The sequence below is a fragment of the Struthio camelus genome, chromosome 3 (assembly GCF_040807025.1).
Source record: "Struthio camelus isolate bStrCam1 chromosome 3, bStrCam1.hap1, whole genome shotgun sequence".
NCBI lineage: Eukaryota > Metazoa > Chordata > Aves > Struthioniformes > Struthionidae > Struthio > Struthio camelus.
Window position 1 is genome coordinate 99,246,171 of NC_090944.1, and position 16,686 is coordinate 99,262,856.

A 16,686-nucleotide genomic window follows, 5' to 3' on the forward strand; every position below is an offset into this window, starting at 1 on the left:
GGGAAAACTCAATTTAGAAGAGCATAGACTATTGTGAAACAGCAACATCTCTCGGGCTCCTTCACAGCCTGCCAGCCAGGGCAGCGGCGTGCTGCGAGCGACGCTACCTCGCAGGCCAGCGGTACTTTCCCATTGCGTTTTCTACCTCCTTGGTAGCCGGGGGGGTACCGCAGCGACTACCGCTCGCTGCGGCGCGCGGTCCCGGGCGGTTTGGGCGGCGGGCGCTGCTCCCGCTTCGAGCGAGGCCCCGTCCGCTGCCCGCTGCGGGGTGCGCGCTGGCGTGGCCCTTCACCCGCCTTTTGGGGCTCGGCCGCCACGGAGAGCTGGCGTGTAAGGTCAACGCTCAACGCCGGCCACGAGCCCCGCCAGTGACCTTCTATTTGCCTTCCGCGGCGCGCGCCGAGAGGCCTCAGTTAAGGGCGATTTCGGGGGCCGCGAAGCGCCCTCGCTGCGGCGGGGCCCCGCGCCCAGGCCGCCGCTTACCGACAGCACGGACCCCTCCGCCGCCGCCAGGCAGCGCCGCCGGGCCCCGGCCGGCCGCCGCTCACCGGCCTGAGCCGAAGCCCGGGCCCGGCCGCGGGCCCGGCGGCGCTGACGGGCGGCCCGCGTCGCCATGGCGACGGCGCAGAGCTGGCGCCATGGCGGAGGAGGAGGGGAGCAGCGAGGGTAAGGCCAGGCCGGGGCGAGGGGAGCCGCCCGCAGCCTCTCGGCCGGGCCGGGCCGGGCCGGGCCGCCGCCGGCGCGCTTGGCCGCCTGGGGCTGCGCCGGAGCCGCCCGGCGGGTGGCTGGCTGCGGCCTGCGGAGCCGCGGGGCTGCTGCCGGCCGGGCCCACGGGCACGGAGAGACGCTGCGCCCGCCGTCCGCCCCACGCACGGTGGCAGCCAGACACCACACGGGCACACAAATGCGCGGAGACATAAAGACACACACACACACCCCCCTGTGCAGCACCACCGCCTCTTACCTGCCCCTGCCTCCGGGGGAAGGGCTCCTTCCCCAGCACTCCCTGTGGTGGAGGATGCCACCCCTGGGTGATGCCACCCCACCAGGAGATGCCACCCCTGGGTGATGCCGCCCCAGGCAATGCCACCCCGGCCGCGCTGTCACCACTTGGGGTGGCTTCGGGGGTGGGGTGGGGGGGCTAAACCAGCTGCTTTAGCCAGTTGGTCATCTCCTCTTTCATTCATTTTTGGATGTGTCAGGCGACCTCTGCCAAAAAAAAGTAATCTGGGCTGCTGATAGCATCATGACTTATTTTTAGAGGCAAGCATGTTCTACTTTAGCAAGCATTAGCAGAAATGATGTTTTATAGGCTAAGGGTAACTCCCGCCGCAAGGATATTCAAGTATCATTTCAAGAAAAGCAAATGTACTTCCTGTAAAACTCACAATACTGCGACTCTTAAAACTCACCCCTCATTTCCGTAAATAAACTGGTGTACATAGTAATATTTTGCAAATTCTAAATATTATATTTAATCTAAATAATGAATTATTTCATATTATTCAGGAAAAACAGTATCCTCCATAGAGAAATCCTGTATAAGCATTTGTTGCGGATAGTGCTGAATGAGTAACTCGATTTCATTAGAAGTATTTCTAAGACAGACTTTGCGGTATAGAGATCTCGCATAAAGTAAGAACTAAGACCAGTGTAGTTTCAACGAGGACTGTTGCTAACGGTATTACTTCTTGAATATTGTTTTCCATCTATGTTTAGTCTTGCAAAAGCATTTTTTTTTCAATCATTCCAGTTTTACAAATGAAGCTGAAGCACAGTACTGGTAGAGATAGATAGGTAGAGAGTTTAGGATAAGAGTCTAGAAGGCTGCTGACCCGTCTGAGAAGAGGCAATCTGGTGTTTTAGCAGGATAGCCGTGATATTGGCAATGTCTGGCTCCACATATTTTGAGCGCCCATACACACGTGAGATTTTGCACCGTTTTGGCAATCCACAGGCAAAAACTGTTGGAGAAGGAAGCTTGTGGTTTTTAGGTTGCTTGAGTAATGTGTTTTAATGCAGGTTTTGTAGATTCAAAGTGAGGATGCTTTTTAAAAGGTTTAATTACTGTATTACTGAAGAAACATATTTTGGTTTTTTTTTGCTTCTTATTTTTTAACATCCTGTAAAACACTTCCTAATAGGTATCAAATGTAGGAATGCCTCCTTCTATAGGAAAACAGTCCGTGCTGCCATCCTAAGCAACCCTGACACCTCAACTCCATTCCTAGCCCTATTGGACTTCCCAATGGATCGTGGGAAAGCAACATACTGGACTTTAGTTTCCTATCCATAAAATGAGGCCAATAAGCTCTATCACGTGGATATTTCAAGGACAAGACATGTAGCTCACCTTTAATCACTCAAGGGAGTTCTACTCTTTTATTAGGCGGACAAGTTGCTTCTTACCTCATAAAGGTTTCTCTTTATTATAAACACGTTTGAGGCAAACGAGCAGCCAGTGTCTCGTTAAACTGCAGAAGGAGTCCCACAAGGGTAAGTAGCTTCTACCCATTTTGGAGTTGCTATTAGCCTTCTTATGCATAGCAGTTAGAGGGTTAATTAGGATTCCCCAAATCTAAATTCACATGTTGATCACGCTTTCTTCCAACAAGCATTTCACATATAAAGTAAAAGTTGCAGTTTGTGTATTACGGTTCAAACAGAACAATAACATTAGCTGTATTGTCAAATAATTAGTCTTTAGGGTATTCCCCTCAGTTCTTTGTAGAACGGCAGTTCCTCCAGCTTTCATGGTAAAGGTTTCCCTTAGGTCCTATTATTTTCAAGTTTTGTCTTCTTCGAAGTTAAAATGCCTGCTTAAATATTTTACAGATACACACACACACACACACACACACACAAATGGTGAAAGGTCAAATCCTGCAACCTCTTATGCATAACATTACTCACATGAGTATTACCCTCTAATTTACATTATTCTTGTGAATATAATCCTGCATGCACAGAAGTGTTAGTAGAACATGCCCATAGTATCTGTGGCTATATGTTTTATGTATGAATTTATAGCTCTGTATTTGTGCTGCTTTATTTTTTCAACAATGCTTAATATTTTTCTTTATACTCATTTGATTACAGTAGTCTGTTTGCCTCATCTCTTTTTTTATATTTGTCTGTATCTTCCCTGCCATCATTCTATTTCTTACCCTTCTTTTGCTTCTTAGTTCGGTCTATCTGTTCTTCCATTTGCTCTCAGATACTTTTTTTCTTATAATTTGACATAAGATGTCAGATTTTCTAAATTTTAATATCTCCGATCTCAGTAGTGCTGTTACAAGAACCTGAAAGCAAAATGTCAGACTGGTAGTGCCTGAAGTAGAACTAGACAGAAGACAAGACATATTTTTCTCCAGCTGGGATTTAAGAAATTACATGAAAGTACATAAAGGGAAAAACACTCAGTGTTCCTATGTCATTATGGTAATGCTGTGTACTTGATCAATACTACAGTTTTTCTAAGACAATATTCATTTTGCTAGTTAGCACATGTTTAAAATGCAATTAATGCCACAAATTTTAATCCGAAAGGAATTATATTAAATAGTCTGAGCTCCTGTTTCACGCATTTACACTTATACAAAACTAAATAACCAGTTCTGGATAACAGATGTCCTCCAGAAAGATACCTGATTCTGATGTGAAGACTTAATAAGATGGAGAATAACCATTCTGGGATGATGGCTTTCTCTGGTAGATAATTAGGAGTTGTTCTGAGTAGTTTTAGTTACAGCGTAATCAGTCCTCCCAGATCCTCTTCCCCACTTGCGAAGCACTTGTGTTGGGGTAACATGAGTAGAGATGGGAAAGAGTTTTCACCCTGATTTTAGTGCCTTATGTAAGTATATTAACAGAGTGGATTGAATCATACTTGTATCTGCTCTTTAACAGCCCTGGTTTGCAGTCTGGCATGCTAATGAATGAGAGATTAACTGCAGTTTATGTTTGGTAAGAGCCAGCTACCTATCCAGTTCACGTTTTCCAAGGCTAGCAGTATTAGCCTGCTGCAAAGAAGCAGAGTTGCCACTGCTTCATCTGCCCTGCTGAATCCTGCATCTGTGAGTAGGAGCGCTGCTTTCCTTCTCCGCATTATCTCGGTAAACTTGGATTCTGTATTCACTAGAGATATTAAAAATGTCCTATCATTATTCCATCTGTCTATTTTAATCAACTTGTGGCTTTTGTAGAGAGGCTGTTGGCTGCCATCAGCACCTTAGGCGATTGTAACAGTTAATTCTGCTCAGAGCAAACTTAATTAACATGAGAGTTTCAAACCTGACACCACAAAATGCTTAAGCTATATACAGCTTTGGGGAATCCTACTGAATGGGATAATGTGCGTAAGCATCATGTGCAACTTTAAGTGTCTTGCTATATTGAGGATTTTAAAATGTATTTTTTTGCATTCTCACAAGTCAGCCTCAACACTTGAAAGGTACAAAAGCTATAGACTGAACACTTACTATAAACCTGTGGGCTAAAGTAGTTCATCAGACACATTACCTCATTAAAAAAGTGGCTATTTTGTTGTGGGGAAAAAACAAAATTAGTGTATGTTGTTAAAGAATACCACTTAAATCTTTAATTTTGAAGAGATACCTAGCTTGGGTAGGGCTCAGGCAAGGAATATTTCAGCTCGAAAAGAAAATTTGAATGTATGAGATCACTTAGGAAATCATTGTGTAGTCTTGTCCCGGTAGATTTTACAGACAAAGACTATGAATGTTTTTATTTCCTCCTGTTGACATTGCTGTAAGGAATTACTTGAGAAGAAATGTTTATAGCTTTTATTAGACTGTAATGCTGTTTAACATGCACCTTGACATCAATCTCCATTATGCTGTAACATTTGTACTCATTTGAGACTGAAGCAAAAGATAAAGTACGTCCATCTTTATGGGCAAACACGGGCTGTACATCTCTGGTCCTGTTGGCTGCACTGCTGCAGCAGAAGCTGTTGATCTCGAATGGGTGTAGATTAGGTAGCTGCAGATTGACAGGTTTCTTGTTTCCATGGTGCATAAAATAGCAGAAGTTTTTCTCAATTTGGCTCTACTTCTAGCTGACTTATTGAATAAAAAATTAGCTGGTTTGCAGAAAGGCTTTAAACTTTTTTGTCTTTTAAACAATACCAGCCAGCAGATATGCAGTGCTGACAGGGAGCTAGAGAACTCCCACAAATTATCTTTCCAACAATAGTTAACATGTTATTAAGAATTTCTGTGTCTGCATACTAATTATTCTGAGATCCAAGATTTTTTTTTCCTCCATTTAGGAGTACATTTATTTGGTGTGAGCAGATCCTTCTTCGTTGCTATTGGGGAAAAAACGTGGCTGACTCAAGGTCGCGTAAGGGATATGATCTTAGGCAGCAGCAGTGTGCAGGGCCCCGTTGCAGCCCGCATCCCCGGGCTTTACCCAGCCTGCTGCCCCGATGGAGCCTGGCGGTGCTACCAGGCCTCTGCTCTGCCCCTGCCAAAGCCTAAATCTGGTCCCATGGACTATTGAGGCTTGCCACCTGCCTCCTCAGTGCTACCTGACAGGTCTCAGGGGATATTTTGGTAAATGGCCTTTAATTGTAAGGGTCCGTCTCAAAAATAAAAAAAACCACACACACCCCAAAACAGACAGACTACGACTTTTTGGAAACAGAAGTACGTACAGTTCAACATTAAGTAGATTTGGGTAGTATGCGAAAGACTACATGAGACTGGAAGGGATTTCCTTGCTGACTGAGTTCAGCCTACTGTTGCCTACAACCATAGCTTGCAAAAAATTGCCAAGCTCCATCTTAAAGATGCTGGTTTTTTGTGTTGCTAGTTTAAGTTGAGGGGAGGTTCTAGACCGTTATAGCTGTGATGCTTAGGTTGAAAATTAGATACAAATTCTGAAATTTTTCCATGATCGGTTTGCATAATTTTTTTTTCTTGTTTACCAACATTTTACTTTAGCTTGGCATTCCTCAAATTGTTATAAAGCAAAGTCTTATCCCCTCTTGATGATACATGTAAATGTCTTAAATTTGTCAGATTAAATGCTGTACAACTTCAGAATATTACTGCCATGCAGGCAAAAAAGAAAATGGAGGTTTCTGTTCTTTTACAATATGTAAAGCAAGCGATTTAGCATTGTAAGTGATGCTTTCAAGGAAACTCCTTAAAAAACAAAGGGCAGTAAGAAACCCCTGTAATCCCTTATCATTTTGTTTGGCTTTCACATAGTCTTCCTTTGAATGGTCAGTTATCACTGCAGAAGAGCACAGATAAAATTGCAACTAGTATAGAATTTGTATTTTTTTGTTAACCCCTTTGAGACATTGTCAGGAAAAATAAAGGACTTGTGATATGTTATATAATAATAGCATGTATTAAAAGCAATACTTAAAAGCCCTCACTCTCCCGTTATATTTTAGACAATTACAGTATGTCTTCTGGAATTTAAAGAAGAGTTTAAATTTATGTAGGTCTTTCAGATGAAGTAAGTTCATAAACTACTGTATTTTAGCAGTGCTACTGCGCTGCTGCAGTTAAACTTTTTAAAACGTAATTGCTTATGTTCTAAAATAAATTAATTCTGTGAGCTCTAATATCCACTGGATTCTGGTCTCTGCTTGACGAGCACTTTGGCAGTCACTGTGCAGGCGCAGTTTAGTAGGCATATTAAATTTATTTATTTTATCTTTGTTGCTAACACATCAGCACTGTGGAGAATCTGGGAAATACTGTGCCAAATGCCATCTGGGACCACACAGTGTAGCAGTAGGGACAGTTCACTGCATTCTGCCTGTGTCGCAGCTCTTACCTGTCAGCAGCAGCTGGAGGTGTATCAAGAATCTCAGCATGCCAGGAGAGCTATATATCCTTGCAGGGCATTTTGCCACTGGTGGTGAAAGATAATATAAGTACGGGCGAGATACAGCTCTTTCATTGTCTCCCAGGTGTGGCTGGGATGAAAGATACGGAACAAATTGCCCCAGTGGAGATTACTGTTTATTGCCAGCTCTGAGCTGCAGCAGGAGCACTGACTGGTCCAACTGCCAGAGTTGGGAATTTAGGGTTGTGCAAGACATCCCTAATGGAGATTTATGCTGAGCTTATCACTGCCTGATGGAAAGGGAGACTCCTATGCGTCTGATATTGACTTTAAAAAAAGAGCGTGGCAATTATTTTTTGCAGGCTAACAAACCTCAACAGCCGATATTTCTTTCGTTTCACTGTAGGAAGGACAGTGTCATGAGTTTTTTCATGAGAAGTGTAAGATATTTATTCAGTATTACCTGTGGATCACAGGTGTACCAGAGGCAGTCCAGGTCTAGGCATAGATGGGATTCCTTTTTCTCTTTGGATGACTGGGGGCGTATCTCCATGTCCTCTGCTCAGCAGACATGCCAGATCTTTACAGCAATAGTCAAGGATTTTCCTCCATCATTTTGCAAACCATTGTGAATAAGCATGCCGTTTCACTGCCCTCAGTGTCAGTTGTACGCAATGGCAGGTATTCAGCAGCTGGTGTGTGGACACCAATTTGCAGGAGAACTTTACCCTCAGAGCTGGACCTGCGGAAGTGAACAGCGTGAATGATATTACTCAGAGCTTGCTGCTCTAGCTCGAGAAGCCCTAGGCTTCAGGAAGTCAGACTCAGCCACCACTTGAGTAGCTGTAGAATGATGATGTGTTTGGCTGGCTGAAATCTGAATGCCAAGCATTTCTTTCTGAAAATGCCTATTGCATGCTGCTTCTGAAGTAATATCTGCAACAGCTGTGGAAATCCAGTAGATGGTTTGGGAGCAGCAAGTGGCAAAAGAGGCCACCATGAAACTAAGGCCTTGGCCAATTGCTTATGGAGAAAGATATGCCCGATCCTGAGACCCGTAGCTGACTATTTCATGCTGTGTCCTGATTGTTGATTTGAAAATGCTGCTTATGACATAAAACACTTGACAGCTTATCAAATGAAAATGCCTGTCATTATGATCTGGGACTCCTCAGTAGTCTTTTTTGCGATTTAAGGTCACTGTAAGTGTCTTCCCAGAGTCTTGAGGCCTATCTCATCCAACCTTTCCCTCCAAGAAGAGCAGAAAGCAAAATACATTTCAATACATGACCAGATATTAGAAAAAAAGAGAGTAGCTTTTTGCAAGGACTGTACAGCAGCAAATGCTCTAAGTGTGGGCAAACAGGCTTGTATGAGAGCTGGGAAGAGAGGAACACTTATGGTCTCTCTAGGTGCTGTTGTGTTCTGAGAGGAGATGCTCAGGAAGACTGCGAAGCATTTCTGCTTTAAATAATGACGACTTCAGATTTTTTCAAGCCCCGAGATTATCCTTTGCTTTTATGTAGGGGTTTGAGCATACACTGGGCGTACCCGACACACATTCCTTCTTGTTCCCTGTAGTGTTTTCTCCAGAGGTTAAGCAATAAGCTGCATCTTATTGTTCACAGCATGGCCCTGCACTAATGCAGGGAGGTGATGATGGTTTAAGAAACAAGGAGTAAGGAGCTTAAGAAGGTCAAGTCTGGGCATTAGTTCTCACTGTTGACTGTTTCAGAGCTCAGGGAGACTTTGTCCTCAGGATGATGAAAACCTATAAGCTGTAGCTATAGTGAAAGGTGCAAGACAGCTGGGAACTAGCACAAGCAAGGTGCTTGTCTCTGGGCTCTTACTGTAGTGGAGGGGAGAGTGGGAGACAGAAGGAGGAGCTTAGTGCTGTGACTAGGTGGAGCCACACACAGTGCCCAGAGCAGCAGCAGATGGGTAGATTGGAGCTGGAAGAGGGCTGGGGGCTAAGCATTTGCTTGTGCATTCCCTACTACTTACGGGTAGCAGTCCTGCTGCCACTGCTTGTGCATTCCCTACTACTTACGGGTAGCAGTCCTGCTGCGTGGCAGCATCCTGGCTGGTCGAAACAGAGCAGCAAACCTGCCTCTCAACTTCCACATGCAGGAATTCAACTTGCATTGCTATTTCTTGATGGAAGGGCTTCTGCCTACTCATACCAGTGAGACGGGGGATGTATGCCTTCATGGGGACCATTTTCGCTGCGGATACAAAAGGAATGCTTGAGCATGGCCTACAAATTCCTTGAGGGAAAATGTGCCAGAATCCCTTGCAATTTTAACCTGAATTAGGTCAGTTTATGATTTTCTTTGCAGAGTGGTTTTGTTTGTTTGTTTGTTTCCCTCTGGGTATCCTGCTAGGTCTTGAACGCTTCATCAGCAGGAGAGTCTAGTGCTGCTAGCCAAGTCCTGGCCCCAGCCTGCACACCTGCTTTTCCAAGGCCTGAACTGGCCTGTCTTAGTGTCTCTGGCTAGGTTCTGCTATGGGCCACTGACTGGGCTTGCCCTGGATCAGGACTCCCTGCCTCCAGAGTCTGTCTTGCCTTAATTGCTCTGATCCAGGACGTGATGCATGCTGCATCTCAGGCACATCCCAGCCAGCAAACATACCACGTGTGCAGCCCTGAGGAGCGCTTAGTGGAGTTTTGCAGACTGTGAAAAGCACTATATGACATTAGCAGGACTCTTACAGGGACCTGATCCCATATGGTAGCTTTTAACAATCAACATGCCCTGCCCCTCCTTCCCTTCATTTTCAAGTTCTGCTTTGTTGTAAATAGTTTCAGTAGATTTAAGGGCTGTTTGATTTGCTTTTCATATATAGGAAATCCTTATGCTTTTTATTTCTTTGGTAAGCTAATTACAATGCTCCTTTCTGGGGACCTCCGGAAAGAACTGGGTGGAATCCAGGAAACTAATGTCTCTGTCCCAGAAGCCTGGGCTTAGGAAGGCTGTCAGGGGCTGTAGGACAGGGAGAACGTGATGCAGAAAACAGTGGTTTATTGCTCCTTTCTAGCATATGGACAATTTTATGTTACAGCAAGCATCTGTCAAGGATTTTGCAGACACAACAAGGGTATCTGTCAAAATTTGTCCTTTTTCATTCCCATAAGCAAATGTATTATCTGCAGCAAGCCCAGACAGTGGTTACCATCCCACTTGGGCTTCATGCTGACATGTTTTGCCATCTGCATCTGCACTAAGAAATACTACACAAGCTCTGGACAGAGCAAACAAACAGGATCCTGGTAAGAAAGTGGAAGTCACATTTAAAACATACAGCAGCTGTTCAGGCTGTAATTGAGACAGCCCTGGTGACATTTCAGGTCACCAGTGCAAGACCATTATGAATCAGGGCATATAGACATGAGTTATCAAGTATTTAGGGTACAGACTGATCTCTGTGGATTGATGTGAGGCTTGTTTGCCCAGCACACACCACACAAAGCAAGGACATCTTGCAAGAGCAGGCCAAACTGACAGCAGTAAAATGTGTTTGATGACCTACAAGGGTGTGGACCGTGAGGGAAATAAATATTTTTACCGTTGATGAAGAACCATATTTGACCTGGAGAGGGCGCAGTAGGAAAGGGTGACCTGTAGATTACTACCACACACCTGTGGAAGGCGATGCAAGCAAAGGAATCCTATGCGTCTGGCAGCGACAGGTAACTTGGGAGAAGAACTTTATGAACGATGGATATCCCCTTTCAAATTGCCTCTATAGCCACTGTCTTCCCAAATGTGAGCTAAATGGCAACAGCTGTTTTTATCTCACTGGTCAATAGGATGATTGTGTTACTCATACTCTGCAGTGGACAAGGAGTGGACAACTTACACGGGTATCTGTGAACTACATCTTCTCAGTCCTGAAATATTACCTGCACTGATGATCTTTGTATGTTCACAGCATACCAGTCATCAGCCCATTGCTCTTACCATGATCCTGCATGATGTATAGAATGTGTGGTCATCACCAGAGATGGGGATTTTTAGCAGTACAGACAGATAGGCCTTCTGTAATACCATCTCAGGCTTCACTGTCTCCTATAGTTTGCTGACTGTGGTGAACAGAAAAGGTTGCTTTTGGCACAGGTATTTCTTGAAATACCTGTGTGAATACTAAGTGACTACTGTCAGTATCATCTAGCTGCTGCTCAGAGGAAAGGCACAAATGCTTGTGCTGTTGTGATGTTTCTTGGTTTATAAGGCTGTTTTTTGGGCTAGCTGACTACAGTGGTTACAGATTGTTAAACAGTTAAATCATCTTGCCACTTGAAGCCTATGGTGTACAGCAAGTTAAGTAAAAGTTTCATCAGCATTGGGGACCCTTCCTGAGGATTCGCTCATATGTCATGAGTCATCTTATTTGTTTAGATGTGAGATCCCAACACTCTAGCCAGTCGTTCTAGGTTACACTATTAATGCTTTAATTTCTGACACGCACAGAATTTAGTTTACGTGCGTCATAAAAGAGCTGAGTCTTTGACTAGACATTTGTAACTCAAGATCTACTACTTCAGAAAGTGTCTGTCTATGTGGTCCTCTCTTGGATTTCTGCTGTTTACATTGGTTAATCAGTCAAGTCACTGATACCTTAACAAGAGTGATACAGTGTGTTTTGGAGGCAGTACGGACTGTGAACTTAAACACCTTAGGCTGTATTAAGTGATGAAAAGCACTGACTATTTGTGGCTCCTGTTCCAGCTTGACATGGCGTCCTCTGTTTCGTGTTTTGTTCTAAGTCTTTAGTAGCGTCAGTGAGCTTAAGAATTTTGAGAGCAGCTAGCAATTTGACTATTTATCAAGGCAACAAAACTTTTTACGCTTAATATATTTCTCCATGGGTGAATTACTTTGGTAATTGTCCCATTAGTTTTGTTAGTTTTGGTTCCCAAATGTATTAAAACTTCTGAATCTATGCATTTAGAATGCCATCTACTGAGCAATCAAAGCCTCAGATAATATTCAGGATCTCTTGTTTCATCAGGTAAAGTTACTGGCAGCTTCTAATGCCATTAGTTGCCACCAATGGGCTATCACAAACTGGATTTATTATATATATATGCATATTCTTGTTGCATTTTACAACTTTGAGGTTGAAATACACAGTTGTTATATCCTTCTTTCTTAAATCTTTAATGGATTTATCAACTTTTAACTGAAATAATTCAAATATTTCCATTGTGGCTGATTAGAACTCTTTGTTCTTTTATTACTAACATCATCCTATAAAATGGTCTCGTTTCTGTAGCCAGACTTGGATTCAAGACAGCGCTTAATTTTTTTACATCAGTTTATTGTATATTTTGCACATGTTACAATTGTCTTATGGTGATAAAGGACATAAAGACCTAAAGGAAAAATTGTGTTTAATATTTTTGTGTCAGAAGTTGAAGTAGCTTTTGCTGTTAATTTTGCCACAGCCTTCGCTAAACTGACAGCCTGTATTTTATTATCAGGTATCAAATTAATAATCTGATTTTTCTAAAACCCTATTTGCTGCTGGTGGCTTTGTTCTCATGGTTATTTACACCACAGACTATGGGACTGTGAAAAGATTGTTCTGATTCCTCCACTTTGAGATCTACCTACTGTGTATCTGTTCTTAAATACGGCCCTTTTATTTTTATTGTCTATTAGTTTTCCGTAAGGCGGTTAACCGTGGTGGAAACAAACAGATAATTTTTCATGTCTCACATGTAATGCTGTTAAGAGAACAAGTGTAGCAGTAGGATGAGGTTATATTCTTAGCTCAAGGTTGATTGCATGCATGATAATGAATGTAGGATTTTGGTTTTGTTGATTCACACTGATCAGAGGTTTTGCTTGTTCATCGAGATACCACATAGTGTATGCTGTGACAAACAAACAATAGGGGGCAATCATATGGCTAGCTCTCAACGATTATGAAAAACATGAAAGAAGAAACCTTTATTCTTCTTGAGGTTACATTTTATACTTCTCTGAGAATGCTTGAAAGTGACCTCTGCAGAAACCATTTAAGCTTTCTTCTCCTTCTGCAGGAGACAGACTAAAATTCAGGTTGGCTGAGTATCATCTGCGGTAATGTAGGATGCTACTTATCTAGGAGAAAAAGCATTGTCCCTTTCCTGAGTCTGCAGACTATAGCTTGGATCACCGACTTGTTTCGGTGGGAAATCCTTTGTGCAATCCATGACATGATTAACCCAGACACTGTGCTTCTATAGTACTGGTTCAGCAGCTGTTCAGCAGCTGGAAATTGGATCAAGTACCATCTCAGCAGATACCACAGCCTGACCATTTCTCAGAATCTGACATATACCAAAATTCAGGAAGCAGCGTCTGTTACCTCTTCATTTGGTCTGAAGAGCTAAACTCAGGTGACACATTTTCTCTTGGTGCCATTAACACTCGGGGTAGCTTCATGTTCCAGTCCTTACATCACAGTCTTCCCAAGAGACATAATCACAGCATAGATGAGGTTGACAGGCATGTCTGGAGATGGTCTGGTCCAACGCCCTCTGCTCGAGCAGGTTGCCCAGGACCATGTCCAGTCAGATTTTAAACATCTCCAAGGACGGAGACTCCACAATCTGAGATCCTACAGATTTGATAGATCCCTTAATAACCCCAGCCTGCTTGAGGGTGATGAAGAACCTGAAAGTCTGGTTTAATGCTGGAGAGTTTACGTGGCAGCTGTGTGAGGTCTCTGCTGACGTGGTGCCCTTGGCCTGACTCCATAATAGGAATCTGTTGCCCGGGAGCTGTATGTTCAGCAAGGCTTGCAGTTACAGCTAGAGCTCGGCTTAACAGGGAAACCTTAATTGCTCAGTGGAAGTGTATATAATTATTAGGAAAACCTTACTACCATACCTTTCTCTATCCTGCCTCACAGATGGCAACCAAAGTATTTGTTGTAACCATTTGGTGGTAGAAAGATTTCCTAGATTCCTCCTGACTTAACGTCTAGGTGGATGATGCCATCCCTTGCACGTCCCCAAACTCACTGGAGTTTAGTTTGTGGTACAAAGAATCTTTCTTCAGGTAAAGCTCTAAGCAAAAAAAAAACCCCTTTTATGATCTATTTCTTGAACAGAGTCCTGTTTGTTTCTTTTTACTTCTGTAAGTGTAGTCAGTGAGCTAACCTGTTTTCTTCAGGTTGCAATATAGCAGTGGGTTTATCCCTCCCTTTGGAGGAATCAAGGAGCTCTATAAACCTCTTCTTTTTCTTCAAAATCTGCTTGATTTGTCTTTTCAGAATTAGGATTTTTTCCAATGAGCACATATCTTAAAGTTAATTTATTTCATTGTATATCACAAGACACAAAGATACAACATTGTGTATTCCACAAGCTTACAGCTTAATCGTATTGTTCCTTCCTATTCTGTTATCTATTTGTGTCATCAATGCTGTAGGAGGTTCAGAGTAGAGAAGAAAATATTTCTCTTGCCCCGCTATTTCTAGCACATGGCATACAATTAGTAATTCAGCATATTAGTTTGACTGTACATTAAGCTTCCTCTGGAATTAAGAAGGTCATCTAGACAAAATCTGATGTATTCCTCTTCTTCTACAGAGTGAAAAGATCTTGCCAAGAAGTCAGATTCAAATGGCCTCAAGGTTATTTTCTCCCTGTGTTCCTTTTCTTCAGTAATTTCCTTAAAATAGAATTAGTTGAATGTTGTAAGATTTTATTCTTTGGGGTGAGGAGAGATTTCTGAATAATTTTTAAGTCGGTCAAGTTCTCCAATGCACTTCACATGAAGGCAACATGGACGTTTGTGGCAAAATACTTTAGGGAGTGGTATACTTTGCTTTGAAGTTGGGAAAGAGGGGCAGTAACGTGGGAACACCTTTCACTGATACAATCACAGAGAGTTCCTCTTATGAAAACACACTAGCTTTCCCTTTCTTCTCTGGAAACACAATGTTTTAATGTAACTGATGGGCTTGTTTGACAGTGTTTGAGATTTCACCTGTGTTTGTGCTGCTGAGTATTACCACTGCTTTTTCATATCTTGACCTAGGTGATAGTCCAGTTAACATCACTTGCTTAAAAGCTTCAATTAATTGATAACCTCTCCAGGCTTGCAAATTTAAAATCTTTTATTCTTTTTTTGCTTCAGATTTAAGCTGAAGTATGCATTTCTTCACATTAGGGCTACAGTTATATTTGGGTGTTTTTGCAGTTCTTAAGTCCTCATTTCCATTAGCAATTTTGTGAAGGTTTTTCGGAATAATTCAGTAGTAGCAATGGCTACAAAGATCCATACAGATCTTTTTTGCTTTTGTTTTTGGTTCATTTCCTTCATCCTTTTGCCCTGTGCAGCTGACTAATAAACAGGGCATCTCCCTAAAGGGGAGCACTATACTCGTTTCACATGTTCAGCAATAGCACCAGTCTCCCTTCCTATTGGGGTGCTATTTCTGCATCTTGGCGCATTACTAGAATCATAATTCCGTATTAAAGCTGTTGATGGACAGAGGAGTGAGAGCTGTTGAACGACTACTCTTCATTGGCCAAATCTTTTTTTGGACCATTAGAGCAGGCTCAGATTTTAAGCGGGGACTTCACACTTACTTTTGTTATGCTTTTCACACCTTCGGCTGGCTCAGACTCCCCATAACCCACCTACCTTCTCACCTCTCCTTTCTGATTAGCACTGGGTGGCAAAACAGAGGGTGAAGGATTTGTTAAGGATGGTAATAAGGGCCTTATGGAAGAGCATTGGAGCAGTGTGAGGCAGGTGGCTGTGAATACCCTAGCTTGGGTCGCAGAGGAGAAGGAGAAGGTTCACTGGAGAAGGTTCACTGAATGAAGTCGAGTGGACCTTGGAGCAGGCTTTAACCCTAATGTTTTCTCACATGGCTGCCTGCGGAGTTATGTCCCCCTCGTGCCCATCCTCCTCTTAAAAATGTTCCTCTTTTTTCATGGCAGCTCTTGCATCCCATTCCTACTCTTTCAGCCTACAGGACCAAGGCCTCTGCCTGCTTTTTGGCTGAAATAATGGCTAGTGAGAGAGATAAGAAGTGATGCTGAAGCAGTCAAGGGGTTAAAGTGCAGTCGCTGGTAGTGTGCTGTATGTCTTACTGGTGAACCAAAGTTAATGGGTGAGGAGATCTACAAATGAGCTGTTGCTAAAAACCTTTTTAGGAAAAAACAAAACAATAATGTGTGAATGACTCCAAAACTGGCCATCACTGAGGTGAAATTACCTGGTTGTGTCTCACGTTCTTTCAGCCGGACTAGTTCAGTGAGGCAACCCAATGTGAGAAAGGGTTCCTGTCACGAGAGACCTCCGGGGTCTCCTTAACCTGCTTGTAACTGTGAGATAGTATCATGCAGACAGGATGGAGGAATTAATGAGGTGTCCATATGAATAAAGGAGTTTAAATATAAAATTGACTATAGTTATTAAAATATACATAGATTAACACTTACAAAGATTAATGTTTCACTTTTTTTTAGCAAATGAATGAACTAACGAACTAATACATGCAATCAAAGCCATGGGTGCTCAGCTCTTCTGTGAATCAGCCCTTAATTTTATTCTTTCCATAGCACAAGAAGAGTTTCAGAGTATCATGTTGTGTATTAGGTTCATCAGGCTCCTTTGGGACCTAACCTTTTCCCATGAGCAGTTGACAGCTGCTGCTTCCTAGCATTTTAGGGGGTTGTTTAATATTGGCCTATCTGTTCTTTTGATGCCACTTTTATTCTTCAGAAAGAATTGGCTTTGAAATTGTCAGGACCTCATTGCAGAAGCAACCATCAGAGCAACTTCTGGTAGGAAGAAAAGAAAGCAAGCTCATACAGTTAAATGAATGGTAGAATCTAGCAAATGG

At 42.9% G+C, this 16,686-nt stretch overlaps 1 protein-coding gene across 4 annotated transcripts in view; it reads left to right on the top strand.

The window, feature by feature from the left end:
* Window positions 1-587: 587 nt before the first annotated feature.
* Window positions 588-16,686, top strand: part of EFCAB2 (EF-hand calcium binding domain 2) — a 33,084-nt gene continuing 16,985 nt past the window's right edge. For 2 of the 4 annotated variants that reach the window (XM_009686629.2, XM_009686628.2), the window contains exon 1: window positions 3,910-3,966. Coding sequence is in view for 2 of the 4 variants with exons in the window: in XM_009686628.2 (XP_009684923.1) it covers window positions 3,960-3,966 (7 nt within the window). In the remaining 2 variants the exon portion in view is untranslated. Of the gene's footprint in view, window positions 667-3,909; window positions 3,967-16,686 lie in introns of those variants that run through there. The other 2 variants (XM_068939318.1, XM_068939317.1) reach the window with 2 other exon arrangements.